The sequence below is a fragment of the Taurulus bubalis genome (assembly GCF_910589615.1).
Source record: "Taurulus bubalis genome assembly, chromosome: 21".
NCBI lineage: Eukaryota > Metazoa > Chordata > Actinopteri > Perciformes > Cottidae > Taurulus > Taurulus bubalis.
The window spans coordinates 10,129,845-10,148,921 of NC_136609.1; the positions used below are offsets into that span (position 1 = coordinate 10,129,845).

Below are 19,077 nucleotides of genomic sequence, written 5' to 3' on the forward strand. Positions count from 1 at the left end.
TACTGATGAGGGTGTGTTAGTATTGTGTTTAACTCCTTGAGGGCTGAGCTAATTTTCTCGATTTTAGATAATTTCTTAAATTCAACTTTTTAAAGGCACTTGCAGATGATACATACCCATGTGTTGTGTATAAACATGTGCAGAACAATCTCAGCTCTCTATATGCACCATCTCCCTAAAGAACAAGTGTAAAGAGATAATATGGCTCTAAAGCTGAAACATTGAAGCTCATGTGGATTCAGCACCATGGACAGCGCCAGTATTTTCTGCAGTATTTCCAGCTCCGTTTCAATCCGCATTGACTGCTAGACAGTTACCTAGAAAAGCTTTGAACCATTTCCTTTGTGGTCTTTTGAATGTATAGGAAACACACAAAGCAGCACTTACATCTACAACCTCTTAACCATAATAAGTTAATACAAATGCGAGTGAAACAATACATTCCAAATGACACGACTTCCTTCAGACTGCGTGCTGTTTGATGTCATGCAAGCCGAACTGAGGAAGACCCCAGTGTTACAAGAGACGTGCAACAGGTGTGTACGTTTGCGGATAGAAAAGGCGCCATAGAACTGCAAGATTGCCGGACGGAGTTTGGAGTGACACCTGATGCGTAAAGGGGAGCGTAAAACGGCACAAAGGGAGACGCGGGTAGGCGGCGGTCTTAGTGGCGCCATCTCGTCGCCCACCTCCCCAAAATCGTGCCGGTTTCGGTTTACATCCAGATACTGACTGTCTGGGAACCACGTGTCCACGCGAAGGGCTGCATCAAGCTGAACAGACGAACCGGAAGTAACGGTTTCCTTCAGAACAAAAGTCGACGGTAAACATATGCTCATTTTACCAAAGAAAAAGAGCTCGGGCGATAGACAGAGCTCTATCGGCTTTGTTAACAAAGTGCACATTGTGTTGAAGGTATAGCAGACAACAATGCCATATTTACATCTACATTGGCATTTATATTAATGCAGTTTTATATTTTTGGTCCCTATTCTTTTCCTTTGTTTATTGAAACGTGCATACTCTGAAAATATAGTGAATAACTAACTTTAATAATCTATTGTTTCTGCCTTTATGTCACTGCAGATATTTGTGATGAACAGTTTTTTTGAATTTGCATTTACTCCACATTTCTTCTTTAATATGTATTTGCTCTATTGCCTTTTTAGTACAGTGAAATAAATACTTTTAACAAATAAAGTAATATTGGGTCAGAACATAGGCTCTAAGAAAATAAAAAGAACAATTTGCAAAAACAAACAAGAGAGAAACTTCCCTCACATTTATGAAAGGTGTTCACGTTGTGATGGTTCGGTCTTTTGTTTTGAAGAGGCCAACCGGAAATGCTTCTTTGTTTTAATTGCTCCCACTTTGTTGCTGGTTAGGTATAGATAGTCAGTGCACCTCCTTGCGCCTCACCGGCCCGTCGGTCGTCGCGAGCGCTGCAGAAGAAGACGCTGAAGCACCAGAAGAGCGCGAGAGGACCACGAGCCGGACCCGGGCGTCTTCTTCTACTTCTTCTCGTCTAGTTTCTGGAGTGGTGGAGACAGCAGAGCCAGAGTCCAGCAGCTTCTGTTCATTAGCAAGGTGAGGAAGAGGAGGAGGAGGAGGAGGAGAGCGCAGAGGAAGAGGAGACAGACAGACAGACAGCAGCAGTATCTTGGCGCATTGGAGCTTATGGATTATTGAGAAGTGGAGGCCGAAACGCGGATCAAATATTCATAAGGACTTTTAAAAGAGGAAAAGTGAGACAGTGCGGAGAATCCCCGCAGTGATCCCAGTTCAGCGCTGCACGCGCTCCCACTGCCGGAGACCTGAGAACCAACGCGCTGCTGAGCGGATTCTGCGTGTGCGTGCAGTGTGTCTGAGTGAGTGAGTGTGCCTGAGTGAGTGTGTGTGTGCGCGTGTGTGTGCGTTTGGAAAGGAGCCCCCTGCTGCAGTACTTGTCTGCTGTAGCCTGCTGGTACAGGGATGCCACCGACTTGCTGACGGACTCCCGGTACCCGCACCCCTCCCCTCCTCCTCCTCCCCTCCCGCACGGACGGACGCACCGACCCCTGCGATCCCCACTAATATGCAATGGTTTTTTGTGCAGAAGCCGACAGCTGCCGCGTACCGCCGACTTCACGCTAGCGCCGCCGCATGCCTGTCCGCCGCTGCCGCTCCTCTCCCCGCGCCGCGCGGCAGTCGACGCCATTTGAAGAGGAGCGCTTGGGGGCTTTTCACGCCGCGGCGGCCGGGCGGCAGCAGCAGCAGCAGCAGCGACCTTTCCTCCGCCGCTGAGGACCACCGGCCGCTGGGGCAGCCAGAGGCGGAGACCGCGGAGAAAAGCGCAGCGGCGGTCGCGCTTTTCCTGGCGCACGAGGACGACTTCGACGCGGAATACGTGCGGCTGCTGATCTCTGAGCTGGTCGAGGAAGCGGGCGACAAACCGGGCAACGAGCCGGGCTTCCAGCTCTTATTCCTGTCTATGGTGCAGATTGGGAGGGCGAAGCACCGCCGAACTGAGCCCAACAGCTGGCCGGCTCTGCTGGCATGCAAACAGGGGGGCGGACCAGCCCCCATGCGGTGGGGGGATTTTAGGCTGCCGCATCCGGAGCGCCTCTCGTCCCCCATCTCCTCTTCCTCCTCCTCCTCCTCCTCCTCCTCCCCCGTCTCGGCCAAATCCATGCGGTTTATTTGGAACAACATTTTCAGCAAAGGATCGCATATGCTGCAGTGTCTTTGTGGCAAGAGCCTCAAGAAAAACAAGAACCCAACTGGTGAGTTTGTTCTCTCTCTCTCTCTCTCTCCCTTCCTCCCTCTCTCTCTCTCTCTCTCTCTTTCTGCGCGTGTACATGCTTGTGTGGGGATGAAAGAGAAATACTTTATTGCGTTTCTGTGCGTCTACATACGCGCAAGAGTGGTGTGTGTGTGTGTGTGTGTGTGTGTGTGTGTATGTGTGTGTATGTGTGTGTGTGTGTGCGTGTGTGTATGTGTCTTCCCTCTCGAGACTGCACTGTTCGGCTGCTTGCTGGTGTTTCTCTGCAATCGCAGTTGTGCAGCAAGTGAGTGCACTTCAGGGAGGGGAGGGGTGTGTGATTGGGGGCAGAGGGAGAGAGAGGGAGAGAGAGAGAGAGAGGTGATAACTTATTAGCACAGAAACTGAATACAGTGCCAATGCGTGCGAAAACGAGCGCGTGCTTGGCAGAGATGCTGCAGAAAATCAAGTCTAATGCAGTATGCAGACGCGTTCAGGCTCCAGTAACCTGCATGATTAAACAGCACATGGCCTTATTTAGACTTCCACTGTGCATTCAGGAAAGAGTGTGTTTCTCATGATTGAAGACTGGAGGTGATGCTGTGTTGTTCAGCAGAGCCCTGGGCGTCTTGGGGGACGGACTTTAAGGGGTCTTACTTGTTTACTGCAACTTTTTTATTCAGGTGAGCTTAATAATGTCCAACATCTGGTGCAACCAATCGGCAACACGTCCATCTTCTGTACGCGTGTAGACAACTTCAAAGATCAGGGCTGGAAACCTGTCACAAGTCTCTGTTCATCAACAGGGTGCAGGGATGATATCATCACGCGTCTTTTGATTCTCAGTCTTGCTCTCCAGAGGGTACAGGACACATTTAGATTCGCTAGATGCTCTGACCAATCCTTATAGTTTGCTTTGGTCTGCACCAGAGTTTCCCTCCGCTCTGAATGAGGGCAGCACACATTGGCACTGCAACAGGAAGTGGACGTTGTTGACTATATTGGGATATTGACATTGCATCAAAAATGTAGCCTCTGTATCCTCAGCACAGTGTTTAGAGGGCAACAGCAGGCCATGAGGCTGCTCATTGTTATTTGTGTGAAAGTTATACATAGGCCAAACTACCAGTCATTGCTTTTTTAATATCTCTGAGCTTGGAAGATGCTATCTGAGTGTGAGTCTGAGATTATATTGTGTATTTCAGAAGAAGCCTTGAAGCAAATTAAATGTACAAAAGCCAACATTTAGCTCCTTTCACAGAAAGTAGTATATTTGTATGACTGGTCCATTCATTGATTAAACAATAACAATAAACAGAACATTATTTGTTGACAGTTCTAATAATTACCAGTGAGGTAGAACATCAACCATGTGCTCAGTCAACACTTTCTGTTTTACAGTATTCCCATCATTGTAATTTAAAAACGTTATGTCGCTTTGACATGCGGGCACCAGCCAGGGACAACATGTCTGATATGAAAAGCTGAGCCACCTGTCAATCAATTCTTATTAACCCCAAATAAAACCTTTCATTTCTTTCCTCGAGCGAACATCCAGTGGCATTTAGAGGGAAATGGCAAATAGCAAAATGAGTTTGGTTGTTTAGAGCGCTGCAAGTTGAAAGAGTTAAGACAAAGTTGTAAAAAGAGATAAGTGAAAACTCTATGAAGCATCGACAAGACGTTTACACTCGGAGCTAAAGCGTAATGTGAAGTTATCATTCTGTGGGCTCTTGAATGGTTCCCAGAGTCCTCCATACATTAACATCACTGTGGAGGCTTTGAGTAAATATTTGAGTAAGTTAATGGACAGTCAGCACTGAATAAGTGATGGGATGAGGTCAAAGACATTACTGCTGTGTCTTCTCTTTGTCCCTGACTCATTACAAAGCGCTGTCCCTGTGGTTTAGAGCTCATGTGTAAAGAGGACAAATGCATTATAAATCAAATCTGTAGAAACACTGCAGCATGGTGTCTGCCAGCTTTGGCCATTGAGTGTCTTGTGGCAATAAAGGCAAACAACATTCGTGACAAATTGCAACCACACTTGCAGGAGACGGCAATTTGAGGCGGATACTTCTTAGAAACAGACGTATAAAACAGATGACTAATTGTATGATTCCGCATACGTTTATGAAAGGATAGTAGGTCTTTCCTGCAAAATGTATTTGTACTTCATCAACAAATAGTTGAAGAAAAAAGGCATGTGTTTGCCTCGAGCGATCGACAAGTAATCTCGGGGAAAACACAAGAGCAATACGATTTTAGCACCAAACACAAACCTTTAATCTTGCAGATTAAAGGTGTAAACAAACCAAATCAATATTGACGTGTTGGCACAGGTGAAAGGACTGATTTTCTACTCATAGCTGAACAACATTTCCACGGCTTCCTTTCACTGCTTTCCAACACGCGATTTATAAAGTGGCACCAGACTGGTTGTGTTTTTGTGTGTTTCCTCTGGGCTCTGTGTTTATGCTTTTATTCCTTTTTCCTACTGTGCTCCTCTTATTTTATTTGATAAATTGCCAGGAAGCTAGAAATACTCCTGAGAGAAACGCGTGTGCTGCTGTGATACATAAGCAGGGATATTAACCTTCTGTCTCACACCCTGCAGCTTCAAACCCCCTCTTTGTAAGACGTCATTAAAGTCATTAAATGGACGCTACCCAAGCTGGATACTGATGTAAAAATACATCTATAATGTGACTGCAAAATGTCATAGTCATGTATGTTGAATGCATACAGTATGGAGAGTTCAAGGTCTCAACGTTCCATGGGACATAGTGCTGCATAATGTAGTTTGACAGTTTTAATATTCCATTGACGGGTAATCTGCTTGAGGTCATATTGAACAATAAGTTAATAACATAAGAATGATGGATTGTTCAAACAGGAGCTCAGAAACTTGGCTGATGTCATGCAACACACACGCACGCACACACACACGCACACACACACACACACACACACACTGTGACCGGCACTATGCACTGAACACAAGTAAGTTCCCACCAGCTCATTTACAGCAGCAGGACCATTTAGCTGTCACTTTCTCTTTTAATTAAAGAACACGTACTGTAAACTCTCTCCCTGGGAGTTTTAGTGTGTAAGTGTGTGTTTATGTGCGATACACACAGCAGTTGGTGGTGAAATATGGAGTATGCTGTAGATGGGCAGAAGGCAGCGTTTTGCTGACTCAGGATTTGTTGCCGTTTTTCCTCTGAATTGCACTATTTAGTTAAAGTCCACTGGGAAGACAGAAATACAGCTGTGTTTAGCGTGTGTGTGTGTGTGTGTGTGTGTGTGTGTGTGTGTGTGTGTGTGTGCATCAGCATGTATGTGGCCCATTCAAAAAGAAGGGTCACTATTGTATATCAAAGTTGACTTTTACTTGAAATCTGTATTATTATTATTATTATTATTGTTATGATAAGATCGATTTCTATTTCATTTCTAAAATGTACAGTAAAGAGGTTTGCTGTGGCTGACCCTGATTCCCTTTCAAAAGTCACTCTGAACATCTTGTTGTGTCGAATATATTTTGCTCAACTTGTTGACAAACATACAGCATTGCATTCAGCTACTTGGCAATAAAATCTCCCCACGCGATTTGCCGGTTGAAGGCTTTTTGTTGAGCGGTGACAGTAACGTCACAGCTGTAGGCCAGCGGTCAGTTTACAGGCAGCTGGGCATTTCCTGTGAGAAACGGCTGAAACGGCGTGAATGGAGTTCCAGAGTTCTGTCTCCTCCAGATGAACCTGCATCAGTACCACTCATTGTTAAAAGGAATAAGGCCCAGCGCTACTCAAAGTCTGCCCCATGTGAAGTGACCCAGATAGAGAGTTTCGCCCTTTTATAGCCCACATAGGCGCGCGCACACACACACACACACACACACACACACACACACACACACACACATTGCCATTAAGGCGTCAAGCTTAATATTTGATTGAAACGCTGGAGTATAGCGGTGCCAACTCGGATCTGTGTCTGCGAGTGAAAGGCCCACATGTGCACACGCATACAGTACATGTCTGATTGTATTTCAAATGAAATCATGGATGTCTTTGCATAAAAAATACCCACATGTTCCTCAAGCTTGCAACAAAGTAAATCTGTCTGTCTCCGTCTCCGTTTCTCACTTGCGTGCTGTTGCATCGTCCAAAAGTGATGAGATGACAAAATAGTGACAGTCATAGTGATGCGCGTCCTCTAAGGTCACATGGAGGCTTTTGGTGCAGTATGTATAATCCCTGTATGTGTATGTGTGTGTGTGTGTGTGTGTGTGTGTGTGTGTGTGTGTGTGTGTGTGAACACTCATTAGCTCATGTCCTCATTGTCCGAAACAGACTGAGTCTGCAGAAAAACATTATGACTTTGCTGCTCTGATCTGCCTTCGTCTGAACGTCACACTTCACACACTCACACACAAGCTGTCGACTAATCACATCTCCACACAAACACATACAGTGCGGTCACGCTGGTCATTTATGCACTCAAACCAGAACAAACCAAACTCCGATTGACTTTGCATGTTAAAAAAAATAGAATTATTATATCCATTGTGGTAAATGTAGCTTTTTGCATGTACATGTACATGTTTAGTAGATCAAATTCCCTGTTAAAGACACAGTCAGCGGCCAGCTGGTCAACATTTAGCAGCATAAGAGCCAGATATTTCCCGCAGGAGTTGGTGGAGACTGTTTATAACTCTTTGCTCCATATATGCAGTCACACAGTTGGCTGGGTTTTTCCATGCTTTTCCATAGCTGGTAATCCAGTATTATCTAGATTTGGATAAAAACGTTGTGTTAATGTCTTAAGAAAACTTAATCTTGTTGCTTAATTCAGCTTTGACACAAATTCACTGTTTCTGTGAGGGACTATTTCTTTGGTCGAAAGTAGTTCCAATGAAAACAGTCAGTGGACGAGGGCAACTCCAGGACAACTGAGACGGGACAAGCTGCTTTTGAGATTTTCCAATGTACCGTGTGTGTGTGTGTGTGTGTGTGTGTGTGTGTGTGTGTGTGTGTGTGTGTGTGTGTTGACCTTTTAAGAGCACAGCTCTGCTCACTGACTCATCTCTTTTCAACACAAGCTGTGTTTAACTGACCCTGAAACTGCCATCTACCAAATTGTTGCATTTCTGTTTTGAAAGGACACATTTCACTTAAACGAGTTAAGTTATTGAAGGGTGTCAAACAAATATATAAAACCCTCATGAGACTGTTGCACGGCTGATTGCAGTGCGACTCCGCTCAGCAGTGGAAACTCTATAATTTTCCAAATGAAGCAATGAGTAAGTGTGTGTCTGTGTGTGTGTGTGTGTGTGTGTGTGTGTGTGTCTGTGTGTGTGTGTGTTTGGACGGCTCTCGCTCCAGGTTGCTGTCAAGAGAGAGTGAGTGTTGAGTGTTATTTTTCCAAGTGCACTTAAAAAAAGCAGCAGGGCATCAAAGGCTCCACTAGGAAGTGTTTTTCTCAGACTGAATGATAAGAAGCAGAGAAACAACTCGCTGCATTAAATGGGTTTGATTGTCTTGATGTCAGAATTAGATATGCTGACTTCATAAAACTCTCTCTGCCAAGTGTTTTGTTTAAGTTCATAACAAAGTACTATTCCAACTATTACAAAAACGTATATCCCGTAGCGTACTGTAGTCTTTTCATATATCTAGTTTTTTTATGTTTTTTTTTATCATCACGAGGTTCCCTCTGTTTTTCTTTTCATTTTTGTGTACATAATAAGTCACCAAATTTATATGAAAAATACAATTAACAAACGAAAATGAAATAAAATAATAATGATGAAAGTATAAATAATTATAATTAATCATAGTAATAATGGGCTCGGCTGGAATGTACATACTCACTTGATCATAGTGGTACAGCATTAAAGCTGGTGATATTCTATTCTTTGAAAAAATTTAAATTAAAAACTCAAGGTGCACTTACTGGCATTTCTGCGAGCTTTCAACCATATTACACATGTTACACTCTTAAACGCTGCCAAAACTTTGTTTTGCCTTTTCAAAATAAAAGGCTATAATTGAGACAACGATGTGAAACCCTCAAAGTGTTACGTTACTGATGACGAGTTCCCTCTGCAGCTTTCTCTGAGCACCTCGTCTCTTTATCTCTGTTCTTCCTTCCTTCCTTCCTTCCTTCTCCCTCACACATACTTGAGCTGACTCCTCGTCTCCCCTTGTCTGCTTTAACCTTTTGCTTGATGACAGCCCCGCATGACATAATCGCCATATCTGTCCCGCTCACTATTTGTGTGTGTTGCCGATGTGTGTGTCCTCATCTGAGGCCGCGTAGGGGCCTCAACGTTATGAAGTGAGTTTCCAGTGGAGTCAGACTGGCTGGTGTTAACAGGTGTGTGTGTGCGTGTGTGTGTGTGTGAGTCATGGACTATGAGTTTATACTGAAGGTAGCAGAGAGGAGAATAAAGGCTGCGTTGGGCAGAACTGAGTCAGGTAAGATACTCTTTACAGAGAATCTAAAAAACAAGATTATACATAATTATGTGTCAAGCGGTATCAACTGTGGTTGTGTGTTGACTTATTTACACTTTGTTTTAGCTTCATCATGATTTAAATTGCAACCTTTCCAAGGTCGAATCCACTAAATCCTCACCTTTTTACTGTTATGTTGAGTATTGTGACTCAAAATGCTCCAAAAAAAAGCTGTGGTGGTGAATTAAACATGAGTTCTGTCCGGCATTGGCCAGTGTAGGTGATTATTCACTGGGAACACACTCTTTTTATTAGAAGACGGCACAATTTGCATTGATATGAAACCACTGCTCGCAGAACACGATGACCAAAACATATCACCAGTTCAAGAGGAACTTTAGATTGCCAATATAGTCGAATGAAACCGGTCGGGTTTGGGCTGGAGGTTAGTCTCTCTGTTTTTATCATTTAATAACTTCTCTAAAATGTCAGTCAAAAAGTAAATTCATTGAAGCTGATGTGTGGCAATTAGATGAGGCGAAATGAGATGTTTCACCTCTGATAAAAAAAGATTGGGAGCAATTTCATGCCTTTTTTTTGTCTAATTGTAAATGAATTGTTACGCTAACACTCGACCGTCTCACATCCATTAGCCTGTTCCCACCGAGGCCCCAGGTAATGGCGCAGCCGTAAACTGGTGATAGCATCGGTGTTTTCAAAGCGCTGTATTCATGTCAGTATTCCACCTCAAGCAGCACTTTTACCTGTGACAAATGCGGCTCTTAGATCTGCATTGTGGCCCGATTTGGATTATACGCCTCATGGGCTGAATGGGATCCTCATGTTTACTGTGCTGCTGAAGTGTTGACAGAGGGATTACTACACACATGCACATTCTGTCCACAATATGTGGGGAAACAGATTAGTCAGAGGTCTCTTCAGCCTCACTAAAGCAGCTATTTTAACAATTGTGCCTTCATACCGTGCCTACTGTCATGCCATCTACTACTTATCTAACTTCTAACTGCTGTGTCACATCAGATTTCCGTTTTTATTGTTGATTACTGGGTTCGTTAGCCTTTTGAGTTCCTTAGTTTTTTTTAAAGATCCTTTTCTAAAACCTACCACCTCATTGGTTATCCTCCTCCTCTATCCAACACCAACTGTGAACTTTTCTCCACACCGAGGCGTGAGGAACAACGCCTTTTTTTTCCAGGACAAAATAGATGAAATTAAGCTTCAGACTTTAGCTGCAGAGAAAGATAAGCTTACGTTCTCCCTCAGCACTGAAAACATTCTGCTTTGTTGAGTCTTGAACGCCGAACAAAGCTTTGTCTCTTGTCACATTATCTACCTTCGTTATCTACCTGTTCAAAACTAATTGTGTGTCTCATTCAGTCAGCCGCATTTGAAGACACTCAGATAGTTGACATGTTGTCACTATTGTTTCCCAGCTTAACTAGCTCAGCGTTAACTTGTGTTGAACGTGTTTTCATCAGTTACACCAAGGGCCGAGCGGAAGAAAACAAACCGTGAGTGTGCAGCCTTTTTGGTGATGCCAAAGTGTTGTGACAGAATTGCCAACACAATCAAATAAGAGACGTGACTGACTCCTTACAGAGATGTAAACTCACTGTCATTGCCCATCAGAGGGTCAGCACACTGAGCACAGCCCTGTTGGCAGAGGAGCAGTGGACTGGGAGTTGTGGTTTTGCTGAGATTGAATGAGTGCAGCTGTTGGGGGAAACCATTTAATTGTAAGTGCTTTCTGACCCAGATCACTGCAATGCACTCACTCACACAGTGGAAGACAGGGCAACTTCATTTGTATTGATATATATATATATATATATATATATATATATATATATATATATATATATATATATGTATATATATATATATATATATATATTACATTTCTCTGACAATCGCTTGCAAGATACTGCACTTACTGTAAGTGATTGTACTTGTGTGACTCACATGGGAGGCCGATTTCTTTCACGATCAAACTTCTCATTCAAAGAGAGTCGCTTATATAAATGCGGTGACGGCACACACACTCTCTCGGAGCAGCAGCTGAATACAGGTGAAGGCCGTCAGCCATCAAGTCCGGTCGTGATGCGTTTGGATAACGGAGAGCAGATGAAGTGGTGTCACGGCAGTGCGCTTCACCGACTGCACTGTGATCTATTTAAAGAGAGAATGAGAACAGCTGACATAACGTGAGCTTCTGATGCACGACTTCTTCATTCTCGCGTTGTTTGGATTTGTTTACTTTCCTCAAGTTATCGTTTAGATTCTGTAAATTGATCTTGGCCTCTTTTTGTTCAGATTCTCAAACCTTTAACTTCACGGGACTGTTTGTTGAAAACTAAAAACTAAACAACTTCAACGACCAAAGATGTAATGGGATTAGGGATGCTTGATTTATATATATGTTTTACCAATAATTACCTGCGTCTCATGGCTGATACCAATAAGATAACTGGTAATTAAAAAAATGACCTGTTATTTATGCACGTCTCAGGGTAAGAAAGGCTAAGAGTGAGCAAAGATTGATCATTTAGTATTCCATAGCTCTAACCTAACAGCTCTGACTCCGAATGCTCTTTTATTTTTCTCGTAAAGTACAAATGAATTGTTGTCCTCCTCTAAAAGTCTTAAAAACAGGTTGTGTAACATTTCTAAAACCCCAGAACCAAACTTAACGGCAGTCGTCCGCCATGTTTTCCTACATTACATTTCCACGTCATATAAACACATGTTCAATCCCACCTCCACCAAGCTTTGACTTTCAGCACCTCCTTGAGCCAAACTCTCGCTTGTAGGATCCCTCCCTTCAGTCTCTGTCGTTATCTCTCCCCCTCCTCACAGTTACCGCCCTCCCTCCTCTCTTCTCCCCCTCCTCCCATCCTCCTCTGTAGTTCTGACTTTTCGGGGGAAAGATCTAGAGCGATTATGCAACCGCTCTGACGCAGAAGTCCTCCGTTGCCCAACTGTTATCAGTTTCCGTGGACAATTGTCACTGATGAGTTGAGCCCGCTCTGGCAGCCGCCTGTGACCTCTGACCTCTCTGTGAAAAGCTGCTTCTAAAATAGAGGTGAGAATGCTTACTGTACACATCCCGTGTCGACAGTCTTTTTACAGTCGGTGACTCTGGAGAAAAGGCTTGACCAACACAAATTGACTTTCACTGTTAATACTTCACACTTCAAAGCACCAGCAACAGCAGGAATATTAAAACGGCACTTCCTGTTGCTTTTCCTGTGAACTGTCCTAAAGCTTTTAAACGAGATCAATAGTCATATGTGAGGTGTTTCCAGGGCCATGAAGCTGTCACTGACATCGTGCTGTTGGGGAGACTCTGAAGTATTAACCTTGCGGTGTAGACCCATGTGGGGTTGCTGATATTGTTTCATTCTAAAATGAACTGTAGATAAAATACAGACTAATATTGTAAAACACAGCATTTGTTGCAACTATATGACAACTATAGTACGGAAATATATAATGATGCTAAACTCCAGTCCTTAACAGAAAGAGAGCTCAAAAATAAAAGAAGCGTTTCGTCTGGTTTCACTTATCTTTCCAGATGAGCAGTTTTTCGATCTCTCCAGTCTATCGTCCGTTGTCTTGCTGCTAATTAAATGAGCTTCCTCGCCTGTTGGTTTAGTGTCAAGCTTTTCTTTAAAATCCTTTTAGGCTCAGTTTTGTTCCTCGTAAAAATCTCATTAACTCTCATTAACTCTTAAAGAAACAACACGTTCCGCTTCTTTCACATTAATAGTTGAATTCCTAAGCAAGACACACCGTGTATACTGTGTAAATGTGTCACATTGCTGACTTTATGACTCTTTCCTTCTCATATTGCTTCAACTCAAGTGTCACTTTAAACTAATAAATAAACCTCACTCCTTTTAAAAGACATAATGACATAACTGTGTGTCATTGCAAGGTTACAAGTGCTCATTTTCCCCTTTTATTAAGTTATATTTGTGATAATTAAGTTTACTTTCATCGTCCTGAATGACACACTGTTTATGTCCCTGTGAATTTTCGGACAAGCAGTCGATGTGAAGTTGTTCACTGGTCTTTGTGCTGCGAGCAAGAGAGGCGTCTGGATGAGAGAGAGAAAGAGGGGAGGGGGATTCAAGACACTGGAGGCTGCAGACAGATGTAAGAAAAGAGAGCTGGATGAATAATTCAGTACCTCCATTCCCTCTCTCCTCCTCCCCGCTGAGTAGGAGATGTTACAAAGATAGACAAGGAGAGGAGGAAAGGAGATGAGACAAAGAGAGGAGAAGGGGAAGGAAAGGAGACGAGACAAGATGAGAGGAGAGAGAGACAAGAAAAGGAGATGAACACCGAGGAGATGAGAGGAATGCAAACATGAGATGTGGAGATGAAAGGAAAGGAAAGAAGATGAACCTAAGAGATGAGAGAAGACAAGAAAAGTAGATGTAAGGGGAGGAGATGAGGGAAGGACAGAGAGGGGAGGAGACAAGAAAAAGGGATGAGAGGGGAAGAGACAAGGAGATGAGATGAGAAACAAGTAGAGGAGAGAAGAAGGAGACAGAAGAGGAGACACTGAAAGTAGAGGGGAGGAAACAAGAAGGACTAGACAAGGAACGGGGATGGGATGAGGGAAGAGGAGAGGAGAGGAAATGAGGAAAGAAGTTAAGATGAGGGGGAGGAAAGGGGAGAGAAGAAGCAGATGGGAGAAAAATTGCGTGTGTGTGTGTGTGTGTGTGTGTGTGTGTGTGTGTGTGTGTGTGTGTGTGTGTGTGTGTGCGCGAGCAGTATGATAACTGCAACCGATACCAGATGTGTGTGTGTTGTCCTCTCTGCATTCAGTAGGTGAACTCTCTCTCTTTCTCTCTCTCTCTCTCTCTCTCTCTCTCTCGTTTGGAGATCCACCTGCGTCACTAATCACTCGTTACCTTGGAAACAGTGGATTTCCCCGTGTCTGCGCCTGTGTGTGTGTGTGTCAGTGTGTGTGGGCGGGTGTCTGAGTGTGAATTATGACTCATCCTGCTCAGTTGAGAGTGGCTATCCTCACACTCCTGCCTGGGGAACACCCACCCACATCTGTTAGCTCCCTGTCTGTCTCACTTCTCCCTCCCTCTCTCTCCGTCCTCCCCTCTTCTTCACCTCTCTTTCTCCGCTGCTCCCCGCGCTCGCAGGTATGTCGGGCTCAACGTGCCGCTCACCTGTTGCGCACTCTGTTTGCTCAGCAGCATGAACAAAGAGCGCCACCTGCAGAGACGCTGCTTGAGTCTCGCGCTCATTGATAAAATGGACAGTATGAGTGAAGCTGAATTTATAAACACAGGACGACCAAACTCACCATGTGAATCTGACATTTAAATGAATAGCTAATCATTTGGGGAAATAATTACCCATTAAATGAATCATCTTTTTAAGAAAGGAAACTGATTTCCCACAAAGTAAATAACAAGTATACTGTGTCAACTCCTTGAAACTAAATCAGACCCACACAAAAAGAACACAACATGTCCTACAGGACTTTTAAAGTGTTTGCAATAAGGCAACAACGTGACACTGCTGTGAGACAATGTTCCCCATCTGGTGCTTCTATTGTATGTCTATGAGCTTCTTGGTGGACGCACAGAACACAAAGATCTGAACCAAACAGTCATCTTCATCCTCCCACATGCAACATGTTCAGCGCTTCTCTCAAGGTACAGTGTTGGTGCAGCACAATTACTTTTCTTTCTCTTTTTCTTCCTCTCCCTTGTTGGTGTTTGAGGACACAGACAGTCTCTCAGCATCTAAATGCTGTTGCCCTTTAACCAGGATATGTCTGATCCCGATGGGACGCTTACACACTGCATTTCTGTCTGGATGTCACACCAGACGGGCTCTTGCTATCAGACAAAAAGCCAAAACTACTCGTGAACAAGGTGCTCCTTTCTTCATGCTTGCGCGAGGAAAAGATGTTCACATAACTGTAACATAACCTGTGGCTCTATTGATAAGTGAGCTAAGCAGCTCAGTGCCAGATACTCCCAGATGAGCATTACAAGTATATGAATTATTGCTAATGTAATTGTCAATAATTATCAGTAAATCACACGACAAATTAGCCACTATAATATCTCTCTTGAACTCAATAGGTGAGTTTGCTGTGATAGTGATCTGTTGGTCTCTAGTGGTCATGAGAGGCACAGAAAGATGCATTCAAAGAGCGTCTGTAAAGACGCAGAGGTGTGTAAAAGGGAGGGATTTAGGAGAAAGAGGAGGTGGGGGAGCGGAGGGTGCTGTTTTTTTTTGTTGCCCGTAGAGGACGCTGCTGCCTCGTGCACACCCAGAGCTGCACTAGACACTCAGACATGCAGGAAGAGCATGTTCTATCATATGTATGCCCTTTATTGCACAGTTCAGTTTACTGGCATGATTTGTGTGTGAATGTGAATGTGTGTGTGTGTTCTCTTGCAAACCGTGGACAATGAAGCAGAGAGATTTGGGACGAGTTTGAGTTGAGTGAATGGATGGTGGAATAAGTGGATGGAAGAGGGAGGGGGGTGTGAAGATTTTTCTTTTGAAGTTTAAGAGCTGTGTCACGCCTTCCTCTGATGCTATAAAAAGCTGCAGAGGAGATGAATTTTAATGTAAATGAAGCTTTGATTTATTCATAACTCCTTCACTTGGACTGACCTGGATAAAACATCAGCACACACACACACACACACACACACACACACACACACACACACACACACACACACACACACACACACACACACACACACACACACACACACACACACACAGACCATCAACCCCCCCTCCCTTTATTCTGCCGGGCTAGCAGAGGTTCCTTCTGTGTCTAAATTGTAGTGTGTCAGCAACAGCAGAGACAAAAGCAGGAGAGTCTGAGATCCTGTCGGAGATTCTGGGTTTACCGGCTGAAATGGGACAAAAGATGAAGATCTAGGGTGACAGACTGCTGCTGTTGCTGCGTCTATATCAGTCTATGAATGTAGAACACAACAGGACCAAGTAAAGCAAAGTGTAGCATGATGAAACATAACTGTACTGACATGTATTCTGAAATCAGATAAACTATTGCCTGCATTCAAAACTTAAATGTGGCCTTTCTGAGGCAGTTTTTAAGTCATTCACACATGCATCTTGTAAGTAAGTTTATTAATATTGCACTTTTCACAGACAAAGGTCACAAAGTGCTGTGCAGGAGTCATGCAAAAACGTGTTAAAACCAAAAACAGAGGCCAAAACATTACAACAGTTAAGCGAGAGCATAGTAAAATACACATTAAAAGCTTGTGCAGGAGTGCCACCCTGCTGCGGGTCATTATGTACCTCACACAGAGAACCCCCGCTGGGTTATTGATGTACAACCACCGGTAATGCGCTCAGTGAGCTGCTATTGTTGGGTTGGTGTTCTTTGACACGCTCTGATGCCACCTAGTGGACATGAGGAACAACACACGCTTATTCCTGTGGTGTGTTGAAGAAAACTGTGTCTAACGCGCACACACACACACACACACACACACACACACACACACACACACACACACACACACACACACACACACACAGGCAGACAAAGACAGTGTCTGAAAGAGGCTGTTCGCTGTCCATGGTGCTGAAATAATCTTCGTTAAAGTGTTCTGACTCGCTTCTGACATGATGCCTCGAAGCGACATACAATTATTTTTTAATCACTTAGCTTCACCCGGCGCTCTTAAATCCACAAAAAATTAATAGGAAGGTAATTATTATTATTATTATTATTAACCAATATTTTAACTAACACTAATACAATACAGTAAATAGAGACTTTGAGCACTAATATCGTCACTTAACATCCTATTTTATTGTGATATAATTGCTTTTTTAAGCTTCCTCTATCCTCAATCTTTATCTCTAACCACCCAGATTAACACATATACACTAACACTGTCGCTGCACTCTATATTGGGATTTATCCCAAGGGGGAAATGATTTCTATCAGCACATTGATGACAATCAACCGAGCAGACAATGAGATATCTCATATGCAAAGTTGTCATATACTGACAATGATGGAAATGGCTTTTCTTTTGGGCACTGGAATGTGATGAGTACATTTCATGCGAGGCCTTAAAAAAATAAATCCACACGACCAAACTCTACTGCCCATTATTCATTATGAGGATGACAGATTGTAAAATGTTTTGTGGATTTTCTTTGATATGAGTTTCCACAGAAGAAAGGACCATTTCATTTCAGCGTTCTTTGTGTCCATCTGGGTCCCGGCCCAGAGATGGCTGACCTACATGCTGCGCTGCTCTCCAGTGCACACTTGTAATGGCTTGTGAGATAAATGCACAACTTAAATTTAGAATATAACTTAAAAGAACAATAATAACGTACAGTCATGTCCTTCTAGTGCACCGAGTTCATAAAACATACTCAGTGCTGCCTTATTGAGATGTGTGTGTGCTCAGTATTATAATCTTACAGCAGTCTGTGTGAGCTGTAGGCCACGTCCTCCTCCAGTTTATCTGACCACCTCTTGCATTTTTAAACCTGTCGTTCAGAGAGTCTGCCGTGAATACAGACAGGATGTATGGGACGAGGTGACGAGCACTGCCTTCCTCTCAATGACAGTCTGACATATGATTTAGCTTTTTCCACAATGGTAAGAATAATAGAAGGCCGGGTTGTTACCCCATTTCATTCCATAGCAACGCGCACGACCACCTGCTACCTCGGTTCCAGTCGACCGTCCAGCGGTGACGTCGACCCCCTCTCCCCCCCCCACCCCCCCTCACACACACACACACACACACACACACACACACACACACACACACACACACACCGTTTAAACCGTTGTTTTCGGGCGCGCGTGTGTGCCTGCTCGCTCTGCGCGTGGCTCCAGTGGTTCCAGAGAGCGCGCACGCTGTCCAAAGTCAATGTACCCAGACTGACAATCAATGGGACATCCGGTCACTACTTTCAAAATAACAATACAATCAAGTTATTACTGCGAGCTTTAAACGTGTTCTAATGGGTCCAATCAAATGTTTAAAGAAGTTCCACAAGAACCTACGACAGGGAATTAAAGGTACATGTTACATAAAAGTAAGCACTAAAATAATTCTACTCTATAGTTATTAGATAGCACAAGTTGAATCGATATATATATATATATATATATATATATATATATATATATATATATATATATATATATATATATATATATATACTGCATGGGGGCTTTAGCTATGTTAATATGTTAATAATATTGTAAAGCTAATAATATATAATAATAATAATATAATATAAATAGATGCATAGCTGATATGCATTTAATAAAACGTATGCACCTAGCAGCTGTGATCAGATGAAAGTTGACCACTTGATGGCAGCAACAAGTAGCCAAATGCCAGCGAGAGGAAATGAAGGCTGTGAATAGGAACCCAATAAATTGTCTTCACTAAAAGGTTAAATTGTGTCTCTGTGAAGTGAGTCACTAATTCAGCCTATAAAATCTATTTGACAAACACAAGTCCCGTCGGGTCTGCACTTTGAAAGGCGCTCGCCCTCTTTCCGGTGGGGCTCCGGTAACTCTGGCTGGTTTCACGCAGCTGGAGCAGCTCGCGGCTGCACGCGCGCCTCGCGCTTCTGTCAGTGGAATACAAACGGACGTTTTCAGGAGGAGAGGCTGCAGAATGGCTTCCTGAGGCATTGTCCTCCTTTTTCTCCTGGTTTGGTCTGCCTCGCCTGTTGACCATGGGGACAGAACCCCACGAACGTTGTCCGGTAAAACCGGTTGGCGGAGCCGTTCAGTGACAGCTGCTGCTCTCTGACTGGCAGACCGACCGGGGAGACGTG

At 43.6% G+C, this 19,077-nt stretch overlaps 1 protein-coding gene across 1 annotated transcript in view; it reads left to right on the forward strand.

Moving 5' to 3' along the window:
• Nucleotides 1-2,668: 2,668 nt before the first annotated feature.
• The window catches only part of LOC306752738 (fibroblast growth factor 14-like), a gene marked incomplete at both ends in the record, with an annotated part of 38,248 nt that continues 21,839 nt past the window's right edge, over nucleotides 2,669-19,077 (forward strand). The window contains one exon of the mRNA XM_079236533.1: nucleotides 2,669-2,762. Within this exon, the coding sequence (XP_079092659.1) occupies nucleotides 2,669-2,762 (94 nt within the window). The remainder of the gene's footprint in view (nucleotides 2,763-19,077) is intronic.